We start from the raw sequence: 15,859 nt of genomic DNA on the forward strand, positions 1-15,859 counted from the left end.
ATGGGCGTCCTGCTCAGAGGGCCCATTGAAGCCTTTCATTCAGAGCTCAGCAGTGGTTTTGGAGACTGATCTAGCCACGCCACTGAGTAGGGGTTTAGGGATTAATTTTGGCAAGGGGAGGAGGTTGAAGATAAGGAATTGGAGGAGATTCTGGGACTTTTCTTCCAAGGCCCCAAGTAGCAGAGCTTCAGACACATGATAAGCTGGAAGGATAAACTTATCTCGGTTATACACTGCCAGTTGGGCCGATAATTCCATTTGTCAATGAACCCTGCAGAGTTCAGTCATGTGACAGGGTTAGGCAGAAGCTGGAGAAGTGCTTTAGTCTGTTCCTGAGCACAGGGAGATAAGATTGCTCCTGAATCATCTTAGAGATAGCGGCACTATTTTTGAGTGATGGGAATTCTGTAGGATTTTTCATTACCTCTCCTCTCCCCTCCAGTATCCCCCTCAAAAAAAGGATGCATTAATATACTTAGGGCAGGAATAGGTACTGTGATTTTACTGGCATAGGGGGCTTTTTTTTTGGACAAAGAAACTCCTATGAGTACAGGGTAGAATCTTCTCTGTAACTCACAGGCTTAAAGAGTTGGCTAGGGTCCACACCACTACCCAGTATCACACGTGTGTTCTTGAACCCTAATCTTATTGATGTCCCAGCCACTGCTCTGTCCTTATGCAGTGAGGTACTTATATTATACATATGTAAATTCTGATCACCAAAATCCCTACCCAAATATCAAGGCATAGGATCTCTCAGTCTTCTTGATTTATCTGTTCTGATATTTCACAATTCTTGGTGCCAAAATGTTCTTCCTTCTATTTAATTCAACTCTTATCACCTGAAATTAAACTCTTTGTGTCCTGAGAGGGTGGGGGAGTTCAGAGATTTGATGTCAGGGACAGAAGGTAAAGAACTGGGGAAACAGTTCTGACCTCTTTTGCTTGCTGGCCAGCTAGAAGAGCCCATAAAGGTATTATTTTATAATCAAATGACAATAAAGTTGATACGTAGCAGGTTAGGGGAGGATGTAGTAACTATGTGTCAGTCCTCTCCAAAAATTAGGCTAGGTGTTCGAACCTTTCCTGAACCCACTTGTGACACCTCCTCTCTTCACCTCATGTCTCCATAGGGGAAGGTATCAGGCTCACCTCGGGGGGAAACTGAGAAACAGAGATTGAGCATCTTGGCTTAACCAAATGCAGAAACAAATTTCTTATCTTCTGACTTCTGCTCTAACTCCTGCCCATAACCTGTTCACCACACTAAGCATTATTTCTGTTACCTCCAGCTAGAGAAAATAGTATACTAGTACTCTTTCTCATGGCAACTCTTCTATCCCCTTAAATGATTTTTAAATTGTGCAAGTGAAGTCTAGCCTCCATTTTTATTTTTCAGGAGAGGAGTTGGCCCCTAAAAAGTAATTAAGTAAAGAAAGTCATTATAAATAAATAATAAAGTAATTAAGATGCAAGACAAAATTATTCTTTTCTCCAAGGCAGTCTGAAGCACCTACCACACCCCACTCCCCCCAAGGGGGGAAAAACACACACAAAACAAAACAACTCCTACGGGTGACAGGAATAAGACAGCGTGTGGGAGTCTCCTGAGCAACTTTAGACTTAGAAACCAGAGCCCTTGTGCATTCTTCTGTATGTGAAAGATGTTTAAATTCCAAGCCTTGAATATCCTTAATGGTAACCTGTACTTTTTGTTTCTCCAGTGAAGCCCAGGTTTATTGGGACTCAGGTATTTGAAGACTATGACTTGCAGAGGCTGGCCGACTATATTGACTGGAAACCTTTCTTCGATGTCTGGCAACTCAGGGGCCGATACCCCAATCGAGGCTTTCCCAAGATCTTTAATGACAAAACAGTGGGTCCGTTCAGTTATTCTTTCCTTCCAATATTTGCCTTTTTGTTTATATTCAAATAATAGGGTGGGTCACTTTGTGCCTGGTGTGGAGGCAGAGAGGAAAGTCAACAAGAAACTGGCATTGAGGATAGAAAAGTGAGGAGCTGAGAATGGATTTGGATTAAATTGCTACTGCTTGGAATTGGAAATAGAGGGGCTGTTCTGACTTGGAAGAATTAATGTTTTGGGGGAGAAAGTTGGGGTAGGAATGGGAGAAGGGTAGTGGATTTTTAAAAAATAGCATTTCATGAATTGTTCAGCCTTTGGGTCAGTGTAGATAGATAACTAGTGAACAGTTAAGACCGAATGGGAAACTGCTTAACCACAAGATACCAGGATTTCATTGGAATAGGTTAGAGTTTTCAATTGATTATATTACGAAGAAGATAAAGTAGACTTTTGCTTCCATAAAATAGCTTCTTCAGTTGCCTTTTAAAGTGTGTCCTCTTTTAAAGTGTCTGAAATGCTATCAGAGAAATCAGGTTATTTTTTTAAGTAGAAATGCCCTGCGATATTGGAGGGTGACCAGTCTTAAGCCATTGGGACTATTTAATAGCCATTGATCCAGTTAAGAGGCTAAAGAAGGGGGAAGAGAAAGGAGTGAGGGGCAAGGTGGAATGAAAAGAGGAAAGTTACATTTAATGACCCACTAGTAAAGAAACATTCATTAAGCACCTATTGTATACCAAGATCTGTGCTAAGCTCTAGGGATACAGAAGCTGGAGACAGGCAAACATGTAAACATGCAAATATGTAAAAACAAGCCATCTACAGCATAAATAGAAGAAAATTAAGAGAGGTTAGGAAAGGCTTCCTGTAGAAGATGAAATTTCAAATTGTGACTTAAATAAAGCCAGTAGGCAGAGTTGAGGAGAAAAGCATTCCAGGCATGAGAGAAAGCCAGAGAAAATGCCTGCTGTGGAAAGAGAGAATGTCTTGTTTGTGGAATGGCCAGAGGCCATTGTCCCTGGATTGAAGAGTTCATGGCTGGGAGTTGGGGGGGGGGGGTGAGAGAGGGTTAGAAGATTGTAAAGGCAAGGGTAACTAGGTTGCTCAGTGGTTAGAGCACTAGCCCTAACATTCAAATAATCGTGACCTCAGACAGTCATCACTGTGTGACCCTGTGCAAGTCACTTAATCCCATTTGACTCCAAAGAAATAAACAGATAAGAGGAGATTGTAATGGTAGGAGGAGGCTGGGTTATGTAGGACTTTCGTACTAAAAGGAGGATTTCATATTTGATCCTGGAGGCAGTAAGGACCCCTTGGAATTTATTGACTAGGAAGGTGACAATGGTCTACTTCAGTCTGTCAGGGAACCTGTGTTCATGTGCAGCAGTCAGAATGGCTGTGCTTGTAGGTAGTGTCAGTGTGTACTCAACACATGACATTGGCAGCAAGGCCTGGTCCTTGCTTGCTACTCTGCAAAGAGCTGGACACAGTGTTAACTTTCTGAAAGAAAAGAAATGCTGATGGCTCCAACCTGTGCGGCGCGCCATCAGTGTTGTCACTTTCAAATATGTGCATGTGTGGATATGTTTGGATAGTGGAGACTAGTCCAAGGGGAGCTGCCTTTACACTGTTAAATGAACCCTTTGGGCATTTTTCCTGAGCCTCTTATTACCTTTAACTCACCTTAGGTACACTGACGTCTCAGAGGAGTTACTAGGAGTTCAGTGTGAATAATGGAAAGAATGTTAAATTTGGCCTGAAGCTTGCTGTCTTGTCTCTCTGATGGAATGTTTTAGGGAGCTGTCTTTGGCATTCGGCCCTTTGAGGTGGTGAACTGGTGCAGTGAATAGAGCACTGGGCCTGGAATCCGGACCTGAATCTGGGAGACTTAAATCCAGCCTCAGACACTTAGGAACTGTGTAACTGGGGCAGGTCACTTAATCTCTTTTTGCCTGAGAAATGGCGGTATTAACAGCAGCGACATCCCAGGGTGGTTGTGAAGATCATCATAATGAGATGATATTTGTAGAACACCCAGCACAGTGCCTGGCACATAGTAGACATAGAAAGACTTAATTCTTCCTTCCTCCCCCTTCCTCTTACCTGCCATGAAAAATGTATAATTGAGGCTTTCAATATAATTTAGTGTTAGCTTGGGGAAATAGATTATGGGGTTAAGAGTGGGGGTACTGAATTATGAGACACTGAAAACCATTTTAGGTTATGTTCGCATAGTACCTGATGAAAGTGACCTAAGAGGTAACATTTGTTGTTGTTGGAGATTGAGGGATGAGGGTGGGCAGTAGAGAGAGGAGATACTGTTTTTTTGTTTGTTTTTTTTTTGCTACTATTATAAGGAACTTTAAGTGAATTTTTTTTGGTTTGTTTTATCTAATAGGGGAAGAAGCCAAAAAATTGTATGATGATGCCCAAAATATGTTGAAGGTACTGATTAGTGAAAAGAAACTACAAGCCAGGGGTTTGGTTGGATTCTGGCCAGCACAGAGTGTCCAGGATGATATTCATTTGTATGCAGAAGATGCTGTACCACAATCTGCAGAGCCAATAGCTACATTTTATGGCTTAAGACAACAGGTAAGAAAACCCATTATTTGTGGACTAAGAGATGACTTCCTCCTCACCTTTGACTAAGTTATTAAGCAAAATGTAATAATGCTCGCTCAAAGTCTGAAAAATTACACCAGTGCTAGATTGTACCTGGAAAACGATCAATAAAGAAATGGGAAATGAATGTGTTGGTCTGAGAGAGGCTGTTTGTATGATGAATAAAGCAGAAATATCTGGCTGACCAGTATACTCAAGGCTGACACCCAGACAGGAATAAGGCCTCTAATTGACAACTCTTAGGGATGTTTGCTCAAATGGACATCTGGCAGACCCTGGTTCACATTCATCTTTTCAGTCTTTTTTTATATATTCAATACCAGCAATTTACTCAAAAGATACATCTTCTGTGCACCATACTTTTATAAGTGAAATTGATTGTGGCCCCTCTCTTGTAGGGAACCACAGAATCTTCCTTAGCATCTACAAAGATCATTTTACCCTGACCCTCCTTTAAAATGTAGCTACTCCTGGGAGAGGTGGGTAGTAGGTTAATCCATCTGACTTAAGATAAAGCATCAAAGGCTTTGACCCTGCTTTTTCTGACTTCAACTCTGGCATTTTATGTATCATCTTATACTGCCTCACACTAATAACATTTCATATTACATAGTGCTTAAAAGTTTACAAAGGGCTTTATATAAGGAATTTCCCTAGATTCTTACAAAATCTCTGAGGTGGTGGAAGTGAGTATCATATTTTATGGATGAGGAAATTGAGACTTAAGTTTTTAAAATTGAAGAATATATATAGATAGATAGATATAGATATCTTTTTTTGTATCACCCAAATTACTCTTGTTTCCTCTTCTGAAGGGATTCCTCTCTTAGAAGAAAAAATGTTTTTTTTTTTTTTCCCTCCAAATAAATCATAAGGGAAAATTTTCTTTTTTCAAAATTGATTGGTGTATCGAAAAAAATATGACATTTCATGTATATTCCTTCCTCTCAGAACACTGCAGGGAAGTGAGTGGGTAAGAGATGCTTGTCTTTTATAATTTTGCAACATTGATACTTAATTATTTTGTAGTTGTGTTTTTCCCATTTACATTGTTAAACACTGTGTAAGTTTCACAGAATTAAGTGACTTGTAAGGAAAGGTAGAATATAGATTCAGGAGTTCTGACACCAAGTAAAACGCTCTTCTATGTATCCTTATCAATGATAGTCAGCTAAAGTGACCCAGTGGATATAGTGCCAGTGCAGGAGACAAGAATATTCATTTTCCTGAGTTCAAATCTGACTTTAGATACCTATTAGTTGTCTGACTCTAGGCAAGTCACTCAACTTTCTTTGTCTTATCTGTACAATGAGCTGGAGAAGAAAATTGCAAACTATTCCACTATCGTTGCTAAGAAAAACCCAAATGGGGTCATGAAGAGTCTGACAGGACTGAAAAATGACTGAATAACAATATCAATAATAGTCACCTTGAACTGAGATGAAAGTTGAGAAAATTGACTTGTATAATCATTGGTTTCTTGACTTCTTTTTTATTTTTGTAATTAAAATAGAAACAATATTAAACCTCATTTTAAAAATGAGTTGTTTTTTAAATCACCTAGATTAATCCATCACCATTTAATTGCATTTCTTTGCTTCTTTTTTGGTTTAAAGGCAGAAAAGGACTCTGCAAGCACAGACCCTTATTATTGCCTGTCTGACTTTATTGCTCCTTTGGAATCTGGAGTCCGTGACTACTTGGGCTTCTTTGCTGTGGCCTGCTTTGGAGTAGATGAACTGAGCAAGAGCTATGAGGAGCAATGTGACATCTACAGCAGCATCATGGTTAAAGCTCTGGGAGACCGGTTGGCAGAGGTAAAGAATGAGCTCTGCAAATCAGAACTTTTTTTTTTTTTTTTTTTTTTTTTTTGGCCAAACTCACTTTTAGAGCTGCATTGGGGGCTGTATTGGGGATGAAATGAGCTGCTTGTTACTAGGTAGAAAAAAAAAGTGGATAACATGGTGGCCCCACAAACCTGGAAGAACTAGCAGCTTTTACTTGACTTCAGTAGCATTGGAGCAGACTCCAGTGCAGCCTGTAAGTAGTTTTGAACATTGAAAATGTCACATACTAAAACTTCCTATTTTAATGGTGATTAAAAAATTTCCATTCATCTGAATCTGGTTCCTTTGAGAGTAAGATTCAGCTTTGGCAGAGGGACTTCTTATAGATTTCTTCCTTTCTCCTAAAACCTTGTTCTCTAATTCAGTATCTGATTCTCACTTTCACTCACTATACTTACTAGACTATAGTCTAGGGTGGAGGTGTCAAACGTGGGGCCTGTGAACACCCTGAAGCTAGAAAATATTAAAACTTAACTAGGTAATATTTAATAAAATAATTTAAAAATACAATAAAATAATGTTACTATGTAGTTTTCTAAATCAACCTGCAAGGATCCTTATGTACACTTTAGTGACCCCTGTTTTTATTTGACACCTCCAGTCTAAGGTCATAAAATTCTTCTGTGTAATTGGAACATAACAAGTCCTTGACAGTTATTTCTTTAATTCAACAAACATTCATTAATCACCTACTATGTACAAAACTGTGGGACAGCAGAGACAAAAACAATAAAATCCTTTCAAGGAGTGTATATTTTACTGAAGTAATAAAAGACAGTTGCATCAATACAAGATAATTTGAAGATAGAGAGAATGCAACTGTTAAAGAATTAGGAAAAGTTTTCTGTGGAAGTTGGAACCTAAACCTTGAAGGATGCTAGAGTCTCTAAAAGGTTGAGGTGAGGAAGGGGTGTGGTCAGAAGATGGGGCAGGCAGGGCTAGTCTGTAAATTCACACATGAAATGGGAGATAGAACACCCAGGTCTGGAAACGGCAAGCAGGACCGTTTGCCTGTAACTTTTAGAATGTGTGAAGAAAAGTAGGAGGAGGTAAATCCAGAAAGGTAAACTGGAGTCAGGACTATGAAAGGCTTTGAATGCTAGTTGGAGGAGATGGTATTAATGAACTACTGAAGACTCTTGAGCAGGAGAGTAACATGGTTAGGTATGTGGCTTAAGATGATTATTTCAGCAACTTTTTGGTAGAGAGTTACAAGCAAATGATTAATTAGGGGGATATCACCAGACTTGAAAAGTGACGAAGACTCAAACTAGGGAGATGGATATATAAGTATAAACAGATGTGAATGATAATTTAGGAGTAAAATCGGCAAGATTTGGTTACAAGAGGTAAGGGAGTTCAAGAATGACTTTTGGTTTTGACTAGGCGTACATAATAGAAAAAAATTAGAAAAAAAATTTTTTTTTTCCCCAAGGGAGGTAGGAGCATGTGGGAGGAAGAAAAAAATAAATTCTTGGCAACTGAAAAAAAAAATTATATAATTTTAAAAAAGGAGAGAGAGAAAATGAATCTCAAATTAAGCACCTGGGAGACTGGAAAAATGTCCACAGCAGAAATGGGGAAGTTTGGAGGAGGAGCAAGTTTAGGAGAAAGATAATGTATTCTGTTTTAGGCATGTTGCATTTGAGATGACTATGGAATATTCAGATGGAGCTGTCCCCAGGCAGGTGATTTTATGAGAATAGTACTAGAGAAAGTCATCTGGATTGTAATTGAACCATGAACATTAAACCAAGCTGGTAAAATCAAGCAGCAGACTATAGAGAGAAGAAAAGACCCAGGACAATTCCCACCTTGGCTGGTAATTCAGCAATTTCAATGTGAGTCTTGATTTCATTGATAGAGCCAGAAGTGACAATAGAGACCATCTATGTCAGTACCATTTTACAGATGGAGGAAATTGTGATCCTCAAGTAACATGTCCAAGATTAGCTAAAAAGTGACTGGCAAAAATGCAAATTCATTTAAGTCTTTTAACTCCATATATAATAATTGTTTCCAAAACACAACATATTATATTTTATAATTTTTTATTATATATATTTATATATATATAATAATGCCTTAGCATTATCCTTAATTCTATTTTAGGTCTTTTCTCCTTATATATGAAATTAAGGTTAGAGGTTGGTTTTATTGCTTTTTTTTTTTTTAAATAAAGATGTCAAGTGTTAATGTCATCTCTAGGAGTAAGATTGGAATACTTTCTAGTTGGACAAAACTCCTTGGGGAAAAGGACAGTTCCATTTTTTGATTTGGTATCTTACATGTAGCATTGACTAAATAAATGCTTGTGTTGTGTTTTTTTGTAAATATTTTATTGATGTCTTAAAATATATATATATCACTGTAGTTTGCCCCCAGGATCCTTCCTCCTCCTCTTCCAAAGAGCCATTCTAAATAACAAGTAGTATTTTTTTTAAACAAAAATGAAAAAAAAGTAAAAATTAATACAATGGACTAATGGATTAAAAAAGTTGAAAAATAGATGTGTGCACTTGTCTGCAAAGATGGGATGGAAGCATTGTTCTCATATCTCTTCTTTTTAGCTATACTTGCTCATAATTTTTCAGTGTTCACATCTGCTTTGTGTATGGTTGGTCTTTCCATTTACATTGCTGTAGTCATTATATATGTTGTTTTCTTAGTTCTGTTTACTTCACTCTGCCTCAGTTGATATAAATCTTTATATGGGTGCTCTATATTAATCACATCTTTTAATAGTACAATAATATTTCATTACATTCCTTTACCATAATTTGTTTATATTTCCCAATTAATGATCATCTGCTTTGTTTCTCATTCTTTGCTATCACAAAAAGTGTAGCTATCCATATTTTGGTGCATTTGGGGGTTCTTTTTTTATCAGTCTTGGGGTATATATCCAGTAATCAAATCTGTGGGTCAAAGGATATGGATCTTTTAAACCATTTTATTTGCTAATTTTTATTGTTTTCCAAAATAGTTTTATTAATCCACAGCTCTTCCATCAATGCACTGGTATACTTGTTGTCCCTAAATGAAGGTTTATTGAATTGAGCTTTTCTTCCAGTAGGCTTTTTTTTTTTTTCTTGCTAGTAGTGAAAGTTTCAGCGTTCCCTTGTATGTTATGTACCAGTAGTACATAGTGGTGTGTGAGTTGATATTGGAGTAGGGGAAAGAATGGAGACTTATTTATTGGGGTACACTGAAAAGCACTTTATTTGGAATTACAAGATTTGAGTGTTGAATCCCAGATCTTCTTTTTACTACCTATAGGATCTTAGGTAATTCACTTAAACTCTCATGGGCCTCAGGTTTCTTTAAAATTAAAGGGTTGAACTCCTTTGGGTGGAATCTCCAAGCTTTAAATCCTGTGATCTCGAGATGAGGTTTCAAATGCTGAGCTGATGTCTGATTTAGACAAAGAAGACTAGGTGATTAAGGAACAAATAAGAGACAAATCCAGACAGTTTCCTCTGTGCAGCCTCCTGGACCAAGGCCCTTTCCTTCTGCTGCCTTAGGATTTAGCAGGAGGCAGATGGGGAGAAGGATTAACACTAGCCAAAGTGATCCTTCGAGGCCACCTAATCTAATTCCTCCTCATCGTATAGATGAAGAAACTGAGCACAAGGAAAGTTGACCTACCCAAATTATTCAGGGTACTTATGTCTGAGTTGGGATTTGAATTAAAGCATCCTCTCTCAGAGCCCAACCCTCTTTTCTGTGACATTTCACTGCCTGTGCCACTGCTCTGGGTAAAGATGGCAATTTTTCTGTTCAAGGCTTTTGCAGAAGAACTTCATGAAAGGGTTCGCAAAGAATTGTGGGCTTACAGTGACAGTGAGCAGCTAGATGTTGCTGACCTGCGGAGAATCCGGTATGGGGGCATCCGCCCTGCTCCTGGCTATCCCAGCCAACCTGACCACACTGAGAAGCTCACAATGTGGAAACTCGGCCACATTGAAGAAACTACAGGTATTGGTTTGTACAAGATAGTAGTCCCTTGAGGCAGAAAGCACCTGAGCTAAGCCTAAGAAAAATACATTTATATAACTAGTGGCATTTAAGCCACGTATTTAGGTTTAATCTGTCATGTTAATATGTTGTGCTTATTACTTAATTTTATTATTTTGTTTTTCACCTGAGTCTGGTAGTTAGTTATACAAAGCATGCAAAAAGACTACCCAAGTGGAATATCAATTTAGTACTTGAAGAAATGTTAAGCTTTCATTAGGACTTTTAAAATCCACTTTGCTTTCCCTTTTCACCCCTAAATCACCTTTAGACATGATAATGTAAGTATAGATAACTCATCCTTGTTTGGGTCAGGATATTTCTGAACCTGTGTGAGGCTACTTGAAAGTAGCTATTATCTTGTGGATCATTAGATTCTTAAGTCAAGGTGGCATAATGGGTAGACAGCCCTCTCAGTCAGGGAGACCTGTATTCAAATTTGACTTTTGTCATATAACTGACTCTGATCCCTGAATGAGCCACTTAACTTCTTATTGCCCCAGCCTCCTCTATTAAGATTATAAAGTATAGGCTATTCCCCCAGTAGAAAGAGTTTGTTTTTTAAGAATTCCTAATGCAAAAAAAATCACTGGTCCAAAAAAGAAATTTTGGAGGCCCTAGAACCTACTAATCTATTCAGGAATTTCTTATGTGAGCATATATCCAGCTTTAGGGTACACAACTTACAGTTACTTTGGACAAAGATGATTTATATGAAGCTATATTTTTGTCCAGGTCTTGGGCAGGGATCCCCAGAAGGGATTCAGAATGATGGTGGGGTAGAAGGCCTTCATACCATCTCTTCTTCTCTCACCCAAATAAGAAGGTCTTTTGCCCTGAAACAATTGGCTGTTTTGGGCCATTCTGTTTCCTTTTGGCCATTTTTGAGACAGCCATCATTAGTAGTAGCTAGTTTGGGGTCTACAAAGTCATAGCCCTAGTTGGTTGTCATGGCCCTGCCCTTTTTCAGGAAGCAAGTCCAGCAGATAGACATGCTCACTCCACTTCATGGACCCAGAGCTATGACTTTAATTATTTGTTCTTTTTTTCATCTTCCCAGGAATCAGACTTACAGAATCATTAGCAATGGCGCCAGCTTCATCCGTTTCTGGTCTCTACTTTGCCAATCTGAAGTCCAAATATTTTTCTGTTGGTAAAATTTCCAAGGACCAGGTAATAATATTCATCATTGTAGATGTCTTTCTGTGAAACCTAAATGTTAAATTGCTATGCTCATCTGAATCTAACTGTAAATTGGACTAAGTTGGGAGAAGACAATAGAATTTTGTTCACTTAATGTCTGAATTTGATCTTTTCTCTCCCTTCCCCTGGCCTCCCCTCCTCCCCAGCATATTTTTTTTCTTCCAATAATGATTAATACATGGTATTTTCTGCCTGAAGAATGATCTTATTATAAACTAATTAAATTAAATTAAATGCCTATGAATGACTGTTAAAAAGAATCTGCTTAGAATTCAGGTAGAATGGATGCCAAGCCTGGCTGTATAAACCCTAGAAAAGCACATAACCTCTGAGTGCCTCCCTCCCCAAACAACTCACTAAGAATATAAATTGTAAAGCAGTTTGGACCATCCCATTAGGCAGCTTCTATGCTAACAAAATCTCTTTCCTTAATAGGAACTCTATCCTTAAGCCAATGAAATTAGATCCAGACCCCACCCTCCCACACCCCCCCACCCTCCCAAAAAAAAGGTTGATATAATATCATGTTTAGTAATTTTCAGTTGACTTCCCCTGATCCCTTTTGGGGTTTTCTCTTGGCAAAGATACTTGAGTGTTTTGCCATTTTCCCCAAGATTTGCCATTTTCAGCTTATTTTATAAAAGAGTAAACTGAAGCAAAAAAGGTTAAGTGACTTGCCCAGTGTCCCACAGTAGTAATAATGCCTGAGACCAAATTGAAATTTGGGATGACGAGTCTCTCTGACTTGAGAACTGGCACTCTGTCCATTGCCCTACTTAATTATTGATACCTACCTAGCCTAATAGATTGCTATAAAAATCATTCTGGATTTGGAGGCTGAGTATTTAGGTTTAGATTCCATGTATGTTACATGGCTGACATTAAGAATGTCATGACCTCAGGGAGCTTCATTTTCCTACCTGTAAAGTGAGAAGTGTGGAGAAAAATATGTGGTCTCTAAGGATCCTTTCAACTCTACACTCTGGAGCTACAACCCTAAGAATATAAATGGAAGCAGCATTGGGTTCTTTGCCACTACTTGGCTGTGTGACCTTGAACAAATTCCTTAAGGTCTCCACCCATTACCTCATGGGCAACATAAGAGTTATAGACAGGTGACATATAGTGATTGGATCTTCCTGATCAATATGTTGTTGCTGTTCTGCTAGGGTTAGAGACTTGGATTTACAAAGTCAGTGCTACAGTAACAGGTTGTTTCTCATCTTCATTTGCAGATTGAAGATTATGCTTTGAGGAAAAACATGTCTGTGGATGAAGTTGAGAGATGGCTGGGACCCATTTTGGGATATGATGCAGACTAACTCTCCTATCTTCTTTCTCCCACCTAAAGATAACTTCAGAAAATAGACTCCTGAGTGCCTTTAAAAACACCACAATTAGTTATTATCAAATGCATTGGCCTTCTTAAGGTTTGGGAAGACCGGGGGAAAACCCCATTTAATGGTGCAAGAGATGCAAAAGTCATCATGTATTTATTTATTTATGGGGCACTGAAAGTGAGCTGCTCCTTTTTTTTTTTTTTTTTTTTTTTTCTTTTTTTAAATAAGCAAAACTACAGAGATAACCAGCTGTAGTCATACATATCAGAGACTATGCAAGATGTTGCAAGATGTTAACTGATTGCTTTTATTTTGTATTTTTGTGAATGTTGGGCATGTGCTAAGAGTTAGTAAATAAAATAGAAAGTGAGGTATTTTTCGGTAGGTAGCTAAAGTACTTGGTTGGCTTCTCAAAAATTTTGTTTACCTCATACTTAGAATAGCATTTTTACAGATAATTTATCTGGACTTTTTTTTTTTTTTTTTTTAAACTCAAGAGTTCTAGTTTAGTTCAATCTTGAATTAGGAAGACTTGGGTTAGAATTCCACCTCCAAGATATACTGTGTAAGTGTTGTGGTTTACCTTTATCTTATAGAGTCTTAATTTCCTAAACAACGGGGATAATAATATCCACAGGACCTACCTCCCAAGATGATTGTGATACTCCATTGAAGAAGTATAGGCAATGTACCTTGCATAAGTTGGTAATTATTAATAGAAATGTGAACTTAAGCCCAAATGGCATTATGAGAAATGAGACATTAAGAACAGAGATAGTTTGCCTTTTTTTCTTTTTTTTTAATCTTTATCTCCTTGGTGTTAAATATTTGGTGAATTAGATTGAACCTGACAGTTAAATATCGCATGGAAGAAAGTGGGCTGCTCTCCCTCCACAAAACTTCATTTTTAAAGATAATTGAGTATATTTATGTCAGAATGAGCATTACAAGTACATGCCAGCAAGAATCTCACTTGAGTGGAGGCAGACCCATGGTAACTCAGGGTTAGAGAAAATAAAATCATCTCAGAGGCAATATCACTGGAAGTATTTTAATTTTATCTTGCCTATTTATCATTCTGTCTCCACTCTCCTAACTCCCCTCAAAGGTATCAAGATTTCTGTGCCAGGAAACGAATGCTAAGTAATATTGTCCCTTTTCAAAAATGTTTTAGGTCTGCGGCTAAATAGTGGGCTTTCTCTCCCAACTCCAGCCTCACGCTCTTAATGAAAACTTTGTTCAACCACCCTTACACACATTGAATTCTCCCTTATTAGAACTCTGATAATCACAATCTCTGTTGTACACATATGGTTCAATTTTTATTGTTAAAATATTTTATATGCATGTCAAACTTGCACAATTAAACTATTAGCTTCTTAAGGATAGGGACAATGTATTATTCTACAGTATATCCCTCATAGCATGTAAAACAGTACGTGGCAGATAGGAGATTCCATTTGAGAACCAGTAATCTAGGTTATGAGAGAAATATATTTCTGGTAGATAGAGAGCTGACTTAAGCTTCAGAAAATCTGCCTCTGAAAAAGATTAGTTGTGTTACCTCATTCATTGTTCACTGGCCCTAGCTCCTGGAAATTCTCATAATACTGTAAATTGCAGAACAGTAGCTAATCTGCATTAGGGGTAGTTTCTTCCCTGGACATTACCTGCAGTGATAAATGTGCAGGTCTGGACCAAAAAAAAGCTTTTTGAAAGAAGAGATAGGGAAAAGGGAAAGAGAACAAGTATTTGTTAAGTGTCTGTTCTCCAGGTACTATTCTTTACAGATGCTTTACAGATGTTCTTTGATGAGGTAAGATTCCCAGATCCTTCGGCTTGTAGATCACAAAACAGTGACTAGAGGAAAAGTAGCTTTTACTGTATCTTGCCAGCTTTGCCATCCATTTATTATGTAAGCCCAGAGATCACATTTTAAGAGTTGTTCTCTCAAAGCATTTAGGTCAATTGTTGTACTATGTATTGTGTGTGTGTGTGTGTGTGTGTGTGTGTGTGTGTGTGTGTGTGTGTGTGAAATGAGAAAAATATCCTTATGTGCTTTTAAAAAAAAAACGATTTTTTAAAAAAAGTGGATTCCTCATGCAGAGATGTTTAATGTGTATGTGTTATGTGTGTGTGTGTGTTCTGCTTCATATATCCTGCAAAGCATTTAATGAGCTCTCTAGCATTTATATATTTTTTAAAAATCTGACATGAGAGAAAAGAATTTTTAAATATGTTACATCTGAATGAAATTAACAGCAGTCTATTTTTACCATTAAATGTCTTTTATCATCTTTTCTGCCCTCTTGTAGATGGAATTAAATCTTTGAATCTATTGTCAAGAGAACTGTATGTCAATTGTCATCTTTTCTAGGGGGAAAAATCGTGTGTGCATATGAAAGGTTGAAATATAAAATAAAATTTGAAAATACCCATCTTGCTTCATTCTCATATGTCAAGCAGATGGTGTTAGGAAAGAACTTGGGAGAAATGCCTGCATCCTGCAGGCAGATGTTCTACATTTAAGATTCCTATCTATCTGTATCTTTACCTGAGGGGTGTCTGGCAGGCCTCCCTTTCCTCTCCTATTACTTAATCATTTTAAATAAAGCTGAAGGTGTTTTCTCCCTCCTGACTATCATAGAAATGTGCATTCCAGAGCATCCCCATTCAGCTATTAGCCATTTTATTCCTATCATGACTAGGTATATAGAGCAATGTGTAAAAAAGGTGGTTGACACATGATGTGTACAGGTAAGATCATGTTCTGATGGTTTTAAGACTATTTCTGCAAATTAAGCCAAGTTTATTCCCAAAGGATACAAGAATTATGGAGAAGCTTGATAAGAAATAGGTTTTTTATATGTGTGTATATGTGTGTGCGTATATATACATATATATATATACACATACACACAATATATTTCATATATATATATATATATTAAAGTAGTTTG

General features: G+C 37.7%; 1 protein-coding gene across 2 annotated transcripts in view; it reads left to right on the forward strand.

Annotated features, from left to right (window-relative positions):
* MTR (5-methyltetrahydrofolate-homocysteine methyltransferase) overlaps positions 1 to 15,585 on the forward strand; it is a 114,043-nt gene extending 98,458 nt beyond the window's left edge. The window contains exons 29-34 of one of the 2 annotated variants that reach the window (XM_012547946.3): positions 1,725 to 1,880; positions 4,266 to 4,462; positions 6,109 to 6,309; positions 10,125 to 10,317; positions 11,417 to 11,529; positions 12,795 to 15,583. In XM_012547946.3, coding sequence (XP_012403400.1) covers positions 1,725 to 1,880; positions 4,266 to 4,462; positions 6,109 to 6,309; positions 10,125 to 10,317; positions 11,417 to 11,529; positions 12,795 to 12,881 — 947 coding nt within the window. In that variant the 3' untranslated portion in view covers positions 12,882 to 15,583. Of the gene's footprint in view, positions 1 to 1,724; positions 1,881 to 4,265; positions 4,463 to 6,108; positions 6,310 to 10,124; positions 10,318 to 11,416; positions 11,530 to 12,794 lie in introns of both variants that reach the window. The other variant, XM_023502056.2, reaches the window with a different exon arrangement.
* The last annotated feature ends 274 nt before the right edge of the window (positions 15,586 to 15,859 follow it).

Source organism: Sarcophilus harrisii, chromosome 4 (genome assembly GCF_902635505.1).
Source record: "Sarcophilus harrisii chromosome 4, mSarHar1.11, whole genome shotgun sequence".
In the NCBI taxonomy this organism is placed as follows: Eukaryota; Metazoa; Chordata; class Mammalia; order Dasyuromorphia; family Dasyuridae; genus Sarcophilus; species Sarcophilus harrisii.